General features: G+C 41.2%; 1 protein-coding gene across 2 annotated transcripts in view; it reads right to left on the reverse strand.

The window, feature by feature from the left end:
* The window catches only part of ABLIM1 (actin binding LIM protein 1), a 217,508-nt gene that overhangs the window by 115,426 nt on the left and 88,059 nt on the right, over positions 1–14,023 (reverse strand). The window contains exons 4-5 of one of the 2 annotated variants that reach the window (XM_068961484.1): positions 13,289–13,398; positions 6,298–6,303 (exon numbers count right to left, since the gene is read on the reverse strand). In XM_068961484.1, coding sequence (XP_068817585.1) covers positions 6,298–6,303; positions 13,289–13,398 — 116 coding nt within the window. The remainder of the gene's footprint in view (positions 1–6,297; positions 6,304–13,288; positions 13,399–14,023) is intronic. The other variant, XM_068961482.1, reaches the window with a different exon arrangement.

The raw sequence follows: 14,023 nt of genomic DNA on the forward strand, positions 1-14,023 counted from the left end.
GGCCATGATGGAAACGTCACAAGCCAGAGCAGCCTCTGACCTACTATTTTAGGTGAAGGTTCTTGTTGTCTTGGGAAAACAATACTGCACAACAAGCAAGTTTTCATGGGCCACAGCAGCAGCACATTATCAGCCTCATTGAGAAAGCTGTAGGCAGGCCCGGGAACAGCTATTTTCTGAGACCTCTATTACCTAGTAGTATTCAGCAATCGAGCCCATCTTTCCTCCTTTTAAAGTATCTCAGGACTTCCTAGGTGGCGCTTCAGATCAGTTCAGTTCAGTTCAGTTCAGTTGCTCAATTGCATCCAGCTCTTTGCAACCCCATAGACTACAGCTTGCCAGGCCTCCCTGTCTATCACCAACTCCCAGTGTTTATTCAAACTTATGTCCACAGAGTCAGTGATGCCATCCAACTATCTCATCTTCTGTCGTCCCCTTCTCCTGCCTTCAATCTTTCCCAGCATCAGGGTCTTTCCAAATGAGTCAGTTCTTCACATCAGGTGGACAAAGTATTGGAGCTTCAGTTTCAGCATCAATCCTTCCAATGAATATTCAGGACTGATTTCCTTGAGGATGGACTGGTTGTATCTTCTTGCAGTCCAAGGTATACTCCAGAGTCTTCTCCAACACCACAGTTCAAAAGCATCAATTTTTTGGCACTCAGCTTTCTTTATGGTCCAACTCTCACATCCATACATGACTAATGGAAAAACCATAACTTTGACTAGATGGACCTTTGTTGGCAAAGTAATGTCTCAGCTTTTTAATATGCTGTCAAGGTTGGTCATAACTTTTCTTCCAAGGAGCAAGCATCTTTTAATTTCATGGCTGCAGTCACCATCTGCAGTGATTTTGGAGCCCCCCCCAAAATAAAGTCTCTCACTGTTTCTAATGTTTCCCCATCTATTTGCCATGAAGTGATGGGACCAGATGCCATGATCTTAGTTTTATGAATTTTGAGTTTTAAGCCAACTTTTTTACTCTCCTCTTTCACTTTCATCAAGAGGCTCTTTAGTTCTTCTTTGCTTTCTGCCATAAGGGGTGGTATCATCTCCATATCTGAGGTTATTGATATTTCTCCCAGCAATCTTGATTTCAGCTTGTGCTTCATCCAGCCCAGCGTTTCTCATGATATACTCTGCATATAAGTTAAATAAGCAGGGTGACAGTATACAGCCTTGATGTACTCCTTTCCTGATTTGGAACCAGTCTGTTGTTTCATGTCCAGTTCTAACTGTTACTTTCTGACCTGCATACAGATTTCTCAGGAGGCAGCTCAAGTAGTCTGGTATTCCCATCTCTTCAAGAATTTTCCACAATTTGTTGTGACCCACATAGTCAAAGGCTTTGGCATAGTTAATAAAGCAGAAATAGATGTTTTTCTGGAACTCTCTTGCTTTTTCCATGATCCAGTAGATGTTGGCAATTTGATCTCTGGTTCCTCTGCCTTTTCTAAATCCAGCTTGGACATCTGGAAGTTCACATATTGCTGAAGCCTGGCTTGGAGAATGTTGAGCATTACTTTGCTAGTGTGTGAGATGAGTGCAATTGTGCAGTAGTTTGAGCATTCTTTGGCATTGCCTTTCTTTGGGATTGGAATGAAAACTGACCTTTCCCAGTCCTGTGGCCACTGCTGAGTTTTCCAAATTTGCTGGCCTACTGAATGCAGCACTTTCACAGCATCATCTTTCAGGATTTGAAATAGCTCAACTGGAATTTACCTCCACTAGCTTTTTTCATAGTGATGCTTCCTAAGGCCCTCTTGACATCCCACTTCAGGATGTCTAGCTCTAGGTGAATGATCACACCATAGTGACTATCTGGGTCATGAAGATCTTTTTTGTATAGTTCTTCTGTGTATTCTTGCCACCTCTTCCTAATATCCTCTGCTTCTGTTAGGTCCATACCATTTCTGTCCTTTATTGTGCCCATCTTTGCATGAAAAGTTCCCTTGGTATCCTAGGTGGCACTAGTGGAAACGAATCCACCTGCCTACGCAGGAGATACAAGAAAACACAGGTTTGATCCCTGGGTCAGAATACAAAAAGCCACACGTGTATGATTCCATTTATATGAAATGTCCAGAATAGGTAAATAGAAATAGAAAGCAGATTGGTACTTCCTGGGAGGGCAATGGCACCCCACTCCAGTACTCTTGCCTGGAAAATCCCATGGATGGAGGAGCCTGGTAGGCTGCAGTCCATGGGGTTGTGAAGAGTTGGACATGACTACGCAACTTCTCTTTCACTTTTCACTTTCATGCATTGGAGAAGGAAATGGCAACCCACTCCAGTGTTCTTGCCTGGAGAATCCCAGGGACAGGGGAGCCTGGTGGGCTGCTGTGTATGGGGTCGCACAGAGTCGGACATGACTGAAGTGACTTAGCAGCCGCAGCAGCAGGGGCTAGAAGAAGGGGTGAATATGGCGTAACTGTTTAATGGGTACGGAGTTTTCTTTTGGGGTGATGATAATGTTTTGGAACTATATAGAGGTGATGGTTGGACGATGTTGTGAATGTACTTAACATTGCTTTAAAATGGTTAATTTATGAATTTCAATTTAAAAAAATCTGTACCAACAAGTTTTATCTTTGCACTTAATTAAGCTGTGAACTTTAACCCAGTGAGGAGGTTCATGATAAATCTTTAACTGGCTATGGTCAGCCAGCATACTGGGCTCTTGCCAAAGAGGAAATCATACTTGAGTTTTACGTCAGTTTCTCAGATCCAGTATTCATTAGCCAACATCAGCTCATTGACTCTATTCCAAAGATAGGAAGAAGAAAAGAAGGGGTCAGTTTCAGTCCTTTCATCATGTGACTAGTCACTTAATACACACACAACTGAGGGTCACAGCAAGGGCAAACTGCAAGGAGGCTTCAGTCTGGAATGAGGGTTTTAGTTTTTAAATTTATTATTATGCTATTTTTGAGGTGCTTTTGTTTTAAACAGGTAGTATATACACATGATTAATTTTTTTTCATACAATAAAAATAATTCCCTCCCTTCTGCATCTCCCTGCGACTCTTGCCTCTCTTCTGGAGAAAAGTATTAAGAGTAATTTATCAGTATCCTTCTGAGAACAGACTATTGGAATATACAACTATAGCTATACACAACAATCCTTTGAACAGCTCAATCATTACTGCTGCTGAAAAGTTAAACTGGGGAATAACCATTCTTCCAATCATTAAAATTCTAGTTTTATTGATGAGCTGTCAGAAGATGTGGGTCTTATTACATAAAAGTCATATCTAATGAAATGAAAATAGCAAATAACACAATACCAGTAACTTTCCAACCCCTGAAACATTTTTTGTACCCATGTTCACTTTTTGTCCTGAGTTGGACCCGTTTCCTATAAGCCAGGAACTTTTCTTCTTTTCTTGCAACTGAGATAATCCAGGTTCTGGTTAAGTGAAAATATAATGTCACTCTGGGATCTTTATGTCTGACTCCTAATTCTAAGAGATTTCAGTCTGAAAAATCTAAACATTAATGCTCTGTTTTGCAACATACCTTGTCCTTCTGCAATGAATCTCTGGCTACTATGTAAATGGCAAACTCTCAGTAATACAATCCACACCCAATAGAGCAACATTGGAACTTCCATGCCAGGTTAGACTGTGTCCCTTGAGGCCATGGGCTGGCACCCTCAGCTCCCAGAGAGGTGAGGCCTGTCTCAACCTCACACTCAAAGTTGGGAAATATATCCCCTGACACTTCTACTTAAAAAACAAACAAACAAACACATGATGCCTTCATCAGCCAAATTATCTAAAGCAATAACTCCTTTCCCTTTTATAAAATAAGAGGAAAAATTTGTAAACAAGATGAGAAGATGAATGTTTAAATCTGCCAATACACCTTGTCCTCATGCACCCAAGCTGTACAGTGTAATTTTTACAAAACCACAAGAGCCATCTCACCATCATCATTCAAGTAGCATGCAGAACTCAGCATTCTGGACCTGGGAGCTGAGATTTACTGTCTCAAATGCTCTCCTGGGATGGCATCAATTTACCCACTAAATGAACATTCATGTGCTTGCTACATGCACAGTGCTATTCATAGGGACAAAAGAAAAAAACAAAATAAAACCAACAGTCTTTGTTGTTAGGTAGCTCATAATCTGGCTGGAGAGATAAACGTACAAAGAACCAGTTGGGCTATATAGTAATAACTGCCTCAGTAGAAGTGCACAGCACTGTTTTGGCCAGGACACACGTGAGCTGCCCCTGTAGCCAGGGGCCTAAGCAAGTTCAAAGTTTTCGGCCTTGTGTGTGAGACACTCAAAAGGACAAATGATTTTTGACAAGAAGACACATGAACAAAATGCTATGGGAAGAATTTATTAGAAATTATACATGCGTCTATAGCACTTGGAGCTAAATCCAGAAGCATGTCCACCAAAATGTTAATAGAGGTGATCTCACTGTGATGGGGTTTCAGGTGATTTTTAATCTCCTTTTTTGTACTTTTCTGTAATATTTGTATTGTTTTACAATGAATATTTAAACCCATTCTAAAAGAGAAGATTGTTATTAGCTCTGTTGAGACATTAAGTTGGGCTTTGATTCAATTTCCAGAATATTTGTCCAGGGCTTTATGTGCTAGACCTTGTATAAAAGAGAAACACAGCAGGGTCCTTATCTTTAATGAGTTCATTATCTTGGTGGTGGAGGTGGGCACACATCTAAATAGTTAAAAGGCAATGGACCACACATCAGTGTTGATTTCTAAACTGTGACAAATATATCATACTAATACATGACGCTGGCTGTGTAATGAAGAATTTGGCTGGTGCCTGAAACACAATGGGTGTGCAAAGAAATGTTCATTGAATAAATGAGTAACATCCATATCTTTCTTTGACATCATCTTTTCTTTCATCTTTCTCATCTTTTCTCATAGCCACCACCACAGTCAATGGTGTCCTCAGCTCACTGATGCCAAATCACTGATTTTGCACACCACCATTGCCATCACTAGAGCTTCCCTAGTGGCTTAGCGGTAAAAAATCCATCTGCAATGCAGGAGGAGGCTTGGAGACATGGGTTTGATCCTTGGGTCAAGAAGATGCCCTGGAGAAGGAAACGGTAACTCACTTTGGTAATCTTGACTGGAAAATCCCATAGACAAAGGAGCCTGGCAGGCTACAGCCTATGGGGTCACAGAAGAGTTGGGAACAACTGAGTGACTAAACAACAATTGCCATCACCACCTTAATCTTTCTGGAACATTGCTTTCCTCTGGTCACCCTCCAGGCTAAGCCAAGCTCCACATTGCCAAGCTCCTCCAGGCCTACAGAGGCCTAGTCCCCTCACTCTAACTTTCCAACTTCTCTTCTCAGAAGGTGGAAGAACAAAGTCTTTGTCTGGGTCCCCCAGGTGCTGTTTTAATAAGTACCCTCCCCATATTAAGACTGTTCACCCCTGTAGCATCTTATTTAATTCTCATAACAACCCTTAAGAGTAACTATTATCTACGTTTCAGATGCAAACCTGAAGGTTCTGAGACATCCAGTAACTTGCCCCTGACTCCATGTCTAGGAGAAGACAGGACCAGGAGTCAAAGCCAGGCTCTGGAATACAGAGGCCACATTCTAAGCTGTTAGGTTATGCACTCTCTTTCTGTTCCTTTCCGATTCTAAATTATCTCTAAGCTCATGTTCTAGTCTCGTAACTTCCTTCAGGAACAATGGTCAACATCTGGATGAGCTTATTAGGTGTCATGCATCTTTTAAGTACTTTCACTTATATAAATCCCCACAGCAACCCAATGAGAAAGGAACCATTATTGTTTCCTATTTTATAGACAAAGAAATGCAGGTAGAGACTGAGTTCTCAAGGTCACACAGCATTGTAGAACTGGGATAAACACAAACACTATCAATCTGTTCAGAACCTTTAGCAGTGCCCTGCCAAGCCTCCTCTGCCATCCTCCCTCCAGCAATAACGTGTCTCAAGGAAGGGGGGCTGATCTGTTTTGGAGACTCTGCCGTAAGACATATCACCATGAGTCAAAATCCAACGATCCATGGACTGCTTGTATGCATGTGTTCCTGCCTTCACTGGCTTTACATATTGGTAGAAAATATCAGATGAACAGAAAAGCCAGCCACTGTGAACACCAGAGTGAAAAAAAAGCACAGTCACAAAAAATTGAGACTGTCCTACACAAAAATTCATGCATTGCCTAACTAGTAAGTTCTTGTTTTATAAGTATTCAGTACTTTTATCTGTTTACTTATTTAATCACACAAGGTAGGTCCCTATCACCATCCCATTTTACAAACGAGAGCCTGAAGGATGGAGACGTAAGGAGATGACTAGAGCCAGAGCGTGACCCAGGCAGTCAGGCGCCAGCATCAGATCATCACCACTCCACCTACAGTCTCAGCAGACAAGCCCGCTCAACCCACAGATGCTTTTTTGAGAAAGAACATAGATAGAAGAAAAATTATAGTGCAACTATTAAAAGCTATTGCACCAAATAGAAAAGTAAAATAATTGAAAAATTCATCCTCCCCTTTGAAAACATGTGCATGACTGTTTATCTGAAAAGATTTCAATTCAGTCCAAGTGGACCATTGCTCTAATACCTGTGGGGGTTCCAACTGCAATTGGAACAATGACAGTGCTGTACAGGGTGGGTAAAGGGGAGGAAGATGGCTTTGGATGTATATGTGTGTGGGTGTTCATCGCATCAATCTGCCAAACCCACACACAATCAGACACTAGTCAGACACCCTCTGAAATGGAAAGGGTGATTGTAGACAGCAACCCACTTCTGCTCAGATGCCTGAAATAGACCAGAGCTGTGCAAGAAGCAACATCCAGACCCAATTCCCTGCCCTCTAGAGTGTCACACGTCGACTCTCCCTCACATGGCTCCTTAACCCATGAGAACCTGTCCCTCAGTCACTGGCAGATACAGGAAAAATGGAGTGGAGTTAGGCTTTACAGGAATGTCAATAACCTTCTGGAAGAGTGTCATGCTCTCTGGACATACATTTCCATTTCTAAAGCATGAATCAGCTAGACATGGGCAACTGATTTTTTCCTTAATAGTAAAAGCAGTCTAACGAACGGTCATCATAACCCTGTGAGGCAACGTTTACTGTTATCTCCATGATATATAATGTTGGTTGCTTATTGCATTAGATTGTATGAAGCAAAAGTTTTAACTAATTCAAGGGCAATCCTCTTTCAACGAAGGTAGTGTGTTTCTATGAATCACGTCCTGATGGTTTTCATTCACCAAACGTTGCTACACCAGGGGGGCAACTGTGGCACACAGAAAGTGCATAGCCTTTGGAGCCAGACACTTGGGTAAATCTGCAGACAAGTCAGATCACTGCTCCAAAGCTCAGCACCTCATCTTCGGAAGTCAAAGAGATACCACACTGGGAGATAAATATCAGGGATGGTAACGTGGCATCTGGAGCCTGGGTTCATATCCCAGCATCACCACTGTGATCTTGGGCAAATTATTTAACCTCTGAAGAAGCTGAAGTTGAACGGTTCTATGAAGACCTACAAGACCTTCTAGAACTAACACCCAAAAAATATGTCCTTTTCATTATAGGGGACTGGAATGCAAAAGTAGGAAGTCAAGAAATACCTGGAGTAACAGGCAAATTTGGCCTTGGAGGACAGAGTGAAGCAGGGCCAAGGCTAATAGAGTTTTGCCAAGAGAACGTACTGGTCATAGCAAACACCCTCTTCCAACAACACAAGAGAAGACTCTACACACGGGCATTACCAGACGGTCAATACCAAAATAAAATTGATTATATTCCTTACAGCCAAAGATGGAGAAGCTCTAACATTCAGCAAAAAAAAAGACTGGGAGCTGACTATGGCTCAGATCATGAACTCCTCATTGCCAAATTCAGACTTAAATTGAAGAAAGTGGGGAAAATCACTAGACCATTGATGTATGACCTAAATCAAATCCCTTACAATTATACAGTGGATGTGTGAAATAGATTCAAAGCAGTAGATCTGATAGACAGAGTCCCTAAAGAACTATGGATGGAGGTTCCTGACATTGTACAGAAGACAGGGATCAAGACCATCCCCATGGAAAAGAAATGCAAAAAGGCAAAATGGTTGTCTGAGGAGGCCTTACAAATAGCTGTGAAAAGAAAAGAAGTGAAAGGCAAAGGAGAAAAGGAAAGACATACCCATTTGAATGCAGAGTTCCAAAGAATAGTAAGGAGAGATAAGAAAGCCTTCCTCAGTGATCAACGCAAAGAAATAGAAGAAAACAATTGAATGGGAAAGACTAGAGATCTCTTCAAGAAAATTAGAGATACCAAGGGAACACTTCATGCAAAGATGGGCTCGATAAAGGACAGAAATGGTATGAACCTAACAGAAGCAGAAGATATTAAGAAGAGGTGGCAAGAATATACAGAAGAACTGTACAAAAAAGATCTTCATGACCCAGATAATCACCATGGTGTGATCATTCACCTAGAGCCAGACATCCTGGAGTGTGAAGTCGAGTGGGCGTTAGGAAGCATCACTACGAACAAAGCTAGGGGAGGTGATGGAATTCCAGTTGAGCTATTTTAAATCCTAAAAGATGATGCTGTGAAAGTGCTGCAAAATTGGAAAGCTCAGCAGTAGCCACAGGACTGGAAAAGGTCAGTTTCATTCCAATCCCAAAGACAGGCAATGCCAAAGAAAGCTCAAACTACTGCACAATTGCACCCACCTTACACACTAGCAAACTAATGCTCAACATTCTCCAAGCCAGGCTTCAACAGTGTGTGAACCATGAACTTCCAGATGTTCAAGCTGAATTTAGAAAAGGCAGAGGAACCACAGATCAAATTGCCAACATCCGCCGGATCATCGAAAAAGCAAGAGAGTTCCAGAAAAACATCTATTTCTGCTTTATTGACTATGCCAAAGCCCTTGACTATGTGGACCACAATAAACTGTGGAAAATTCTGAAAGAGATGGGAATACCATACCACCTGAACTGCCTCTTGAGAAACCTGTATGCAGGTCAGGAAGCAACAGTTAGAAATGGACATGAAACAACAGACTAGTTCCAAATCAGGAAAGGAGTACATCAAGGCTGTATACTGTCACCCTGCTTATTTAACTTATATGTAGAGTACATCATGAGAAATGCTGGGCTGGATGAAGCACAAGCTGAAATCAAGATTGCTGGGAGAAATATCAATAACCTCAGATATGCAGATGACACTACCCTTATGGCAGAAAGGGAAGAGGAACTAAAAAGCCTCTTGATGAAAGTGAAAGAGGAGGAGAGTGAAAAAGTTGGCTTAAAACTCAAAATTCATAAAACTAAGATCACAGCATCTGGTCCCATCACTTCATGGCAAATAGATGGGGAAACAGTGGAAACAGTGAGAGATTTCATTTTGGGGGGCTCTCAAATCACTGCAGATGGTGACTGAAGCCATGAAATTAAAAGACACTTACTCTTTGGAAGAAAAGTTATGACCAACCTAGACAGCATAGTAAAAAGCTGAGACATTACTTTGCTGATAAAAGTCCATCTAGTCAAAGCTATGGTTTTTCCAGTAGTCATGTATGGATGTGAGAGCTGGACCATAAAGAAGGCTGAACACTGAAGAATTGATGCTTTTGAACTGTGGTATTGGAGAAGACTCTTGAAAGTCCCTTGGACTGCAAGAAGATCCAACCAGTCCATCCTAAAGGAAATCAGTCCTGAATATTCACTGGAAGGACTGATGCTGAAGCTGAAACTCCAATACTTTGTCCACCTGATGTGAAGAACTGACTCATTTGAAAAGACCCTGATGCTGGGGAAGACTGAAGGTGGGAGAAGGGGACGACAGAGGATGAGATGGTTGGATGGCATCACTGACTCAATGGACATGAGTTTGAGTAAACTCTGGAAGTTGGTGATGGACAGGGAGGCCTGGCATGCTGCAGTCCATGGGGTTGCAAAGAGTCAGACACGACTGAGCGAGTGAATTGAACTGTCGCCCTTGTTTCTTCATCTGTGAAAAGGAGATAGATAGTGCCACCCTTTAGGGTAGTCATGAGAATTAAATAAGTTCAAATTTGTAGACCAGCTACGCAATGCCTGATCAGATGAGTACTATGTGAAAGTTTGAAGAAGACAATAACATAAATATAAAAGTGAGAAGAATTATTATAATGTGGAAGGAAGCACCAAGCAGGGTGCACAAGATATCATAGGCATCCCACTGGGAGTTCTCCCTAAATCAGAGCAATACAGACATGGCAGCCCCTGCACGTCTACAGAGTAAGCCCAGATGGAGGCTGTTTTGTGTAAATTCTCATCACATTATTCACTTGTCTTCTGTTGATCACTCTTTACTTCTTCTCTCCCTCTCTCACTGTCTTTGCCTCCTATTCAGTGACGATGGAAAACCAGCCACAGAATGTGAAATAAAATTTCAGTTCAGAAGTGCAAACATTTTTGAAAAAACATTTCAAAGGAAAAAGAAGACCTTGGCTCTCTAATTTCATCACCACTGTAAACGTATCAAAGAAGGGTTTCTTTTCTTTTCTTTTCTTTTTTGCTTTCCTTTAGCTTTGCCAAGTTAAGAAATTTAAAAAAAAAATAAGAATCAAAGTAAAATCAGGATAGTTTTAAAATATAAGGCATTTCTTAAAGAATTGCGAAGAACAAACAAGTGTTTTGTAATTATGTTCCAATGAATTTTAGAAACTTGCTGAAAATTCCCTTGCTCTTGTATTTGTGTGCCTGTCTCCTTTGGGTATTTTGCATGTGTGTATCCATATATAAGAGTTCTGTTTTTGACAGATACTCACACCCACATGTTCCAGAAATGCTATTTGAGTACTTATCTAAATAGACGAGTACTTGTTGAAAATAAAAATGTTCTGACCGAAAGAGCAGCACAGAGAAAAGGATTTCATCCATTGAGAGCAAAAGAGAAAAAATAAAAAAATAAAAAAAAAAGGATTTGGACCAATAATTTGTATGCGTGGCAGATTCATGTTAATTGCCTTTTTATGTGCATAATGACTATTCACATAAAAGAAAACATAGGTAAAGCAAAACAATGTTTAATAAAAATCAGAATAACCATTTTGGTGGAGTTATGATTAGAAATATGTTCCCAAAAATTACATGAAGGAAAAAGACCAAAAGCCTTCAAAAATATCTTGGTTCTATTTCTTAAACCAAACAAAGAGGAGTCTTGGATGAAACAAAGACAGCCCCAAGCCAGGAGTCAGGAGACCTGGCTCTAACAAGCTACCTATGATTGGGTAACTTGTGTGACTTTGGGCCCGAATTTCCTCACCTATCAAGAAATACAGCTGGACTAAAGGGCTGCACAGAATCTGAGGACAGTCATTCCTATTCTAAGCCTAGGGATATGATCCTCTGTTATAGCTGTCATCCGATCCTGGGACTCATACAACTTTCTTTTTCTTTGCTTTTCTAAGTTTTTTTTTTTTTCCCAATGTGGACCATTTTTAAAGCCTTTATTGAATTTGTTACAATATGGTTTGTTTTGATGTTTAGATTCTTGGCCAAGAGCCATGTGGAATCTTAGCTCCCTGACCAAGGATTGAACCTGTAGCCCCTGCATTAGAAGGTGGTGTTGACCACTGCACTCCCAGGAAAGTCCCAATCCTCTTTTCCTTAACTATACTGAAGAATTCCTTCAATGTTTACGGTAACATACTTTCAAAGCAAGCCATCTTAATCAAGGGGGTCGGGGTGCCTGTTCTCACCCCAGGTCACCTTCCCGATGACCTTCATAGGGCAGAGTAAGTAAGAAGAGTGAAGGACCTGGGACTCTCTTAGTGGTCTAGGATTGTGCTCTGTGCGGTAGCCCTTATCCTACCCAGGCTGCTGTTATTTAACAAGAGGGCAGATAAATCCACATGCTAAGGATCTGATCATGTGTACTGAATAAGATGCATTAATACATTTCTTTCTTTCTTTCTTCCCAATGGTCAAAATCCAATTTCTATGCAAATACTTTTGGGTCATAACATTCTTATTTTTAGCAGGTATAAATCTTCTAACAGGAAGATTTGGAATCGCTGTTATTAATGACACAAAATTCCTCCAGAGCAGAAGAGGTTTATCTCATTCTTAGGTGCTGAGACTGGCAGGGCTTCAAGGCATGTGTTCTCCAAGGATGGGCACAATTCACAGAAACGGAGGCAAACCTTCAGTCCATGTCCTAATGCCCCAGGAAGGAGTGGGAAGGAGAGCTTGGTGCTCTGAGTTCAGAATCCCTCTCAGTTCATCGTGAAGTGACCTACTCAATGTTATTTACTAGAAGAAATACTTCAATTGGCCACTGCTTTTATTTGGAGGGAAGTTGGTTTTCTTTGGACTCCTATAGGTCAGACAAGCCCTTGTCATAAAAAATCACAAATCCCATGGTGTATGGACAGCTTGTCCCCATATTTCTTCAGATCTATCCTTAGGTAACAAGAGAGGTTTCTCAGATTGCCCCATACAAACATAGACCCATTGCCCTGCTTTTTCTCCCTGTGTTAATCTTCTGTGCATATTAGATATATTTGTACCTCCATTTATTATCTATCTACCCCACTAAAAAATAAACTTCCTAAGGATGTTGAGTATGTTTTATTCCCTCTATATCTCCAGTGCAAACAACATGAATTGTAGGTGCTCAGAAAATTATCCATTTGATGAATAAATGTCAGAAACCCTCCAGGCGGGAGATTTCCCCAGCAGTCCAGTGGTTAAGACTCCACCTTCCAACCCTGGGGGAGTGGGTTTGATCCAAAAAATAAAAAAAATACATAACCAACAAGGACTTACTATAAATAAATAAATAATTAAGAAAAAAAGAAAAAAAATCCTCCAAGGGAATAAGGAATAGTTGAGGATAGCAAGGAATAATCTAAGAGTAAGCATAAACCACCACATTCGCCCAAGGCACAGTGGGGATAACTTTTTAACACACAGCAATATCAGTCACATCATCACTAAATGCGCTCACAGTTTAACCTCCAGGCCCAGAGAGGGGCACTTCTGATGTAACACGTTATAATTCTTTTTCCTTCATTTACCATCAAAATGCACAGTTGAATGTCCAATTCTCTTGCTTTTCTTTTGAAAGAAGGGAGACACCTCTCTCTGCCTTGCCTTTAGTGAAGGCTTCTCCACACATCACATTTTACAATGAAAATGCCTTAAATAGGCTACCAGAGTTTCTCAGCAAGGAAGGTACCTCCCTAAGCTGCCTTTGAGGAATGAAGGAATTCATGTCAACACGTGGCTGGGGCACTTACTGCCAGAGCAGGAGGCTTCTTTAGGGCTAGAAGACATCGGCTGCGCGCAGAGCTGGCAAAGGCAGTCTCTCCCATTGAACGTGACTCGGTCTCCGGGTGGAAACGGGCGCCTGGAAAGACATTGCCCTCAAGGTTATTGCGGCAACTTCATCCCTTTCCCTCACCCCTTCTGCTTTGCTGCCCTCCAGTGCCAATTCATTACTTGGAGGAGCACCAGCCAAAACGTCTGAAATGCAGTCTGAACCAAGCCGGCCAGCTGGATCCAGTCCAAACAAACAAAAGTGCCTCATTTTAAGAGGAAAGAGTGCACAGCTTCTACAGGCAACCAGATAGTAAATGAAACCATTTACCTCCACTGCTTAGTGGAGGGACGTTCCAGCAAGCCATCCAGCAGGGCACACATAGTAAAATTTTCCACTTCCAAATTGAAATACTACCATGAAGAAATGGTTGAAATGTCATGAATTCCTATTCAAGCTTAAGGCGCCTCCAAGAGAACTGGTCATACAGGGCAAACATTAACTCTTCACATTCCCTAGACCTAAATGATAATGATGCTGAATTAGACATTGTAGTTCAATGAGCAAAATGAATACCTCACATTGATTGCTAGGGACTCAGTCCCTTATAAACCTGGATTAAATATGAAAATGCTGTAAATATCTGTTTAAAAATTAGTATTCACTTCCTTTCAGATATTATTTCCTTTCACATTAGTGAAAGTGAAAGTCACTC

The sequence above is a fragment of the Capricornis sumatraensis genome, chromosome 23 (assembly GCF_032405125.1).
Source record: "Capricornis sumatraensis isolate serow.1 chromosome 23, serow.2, whole genome shotgun sequence".
Classification (NCBI taxonomy): domain Eukaryota; kingdom Metazoa; phylum Chordata; class Mammalia; order Artiodactyla; family Bovidae; genus Capricornis; species Capricornis sumatraensis.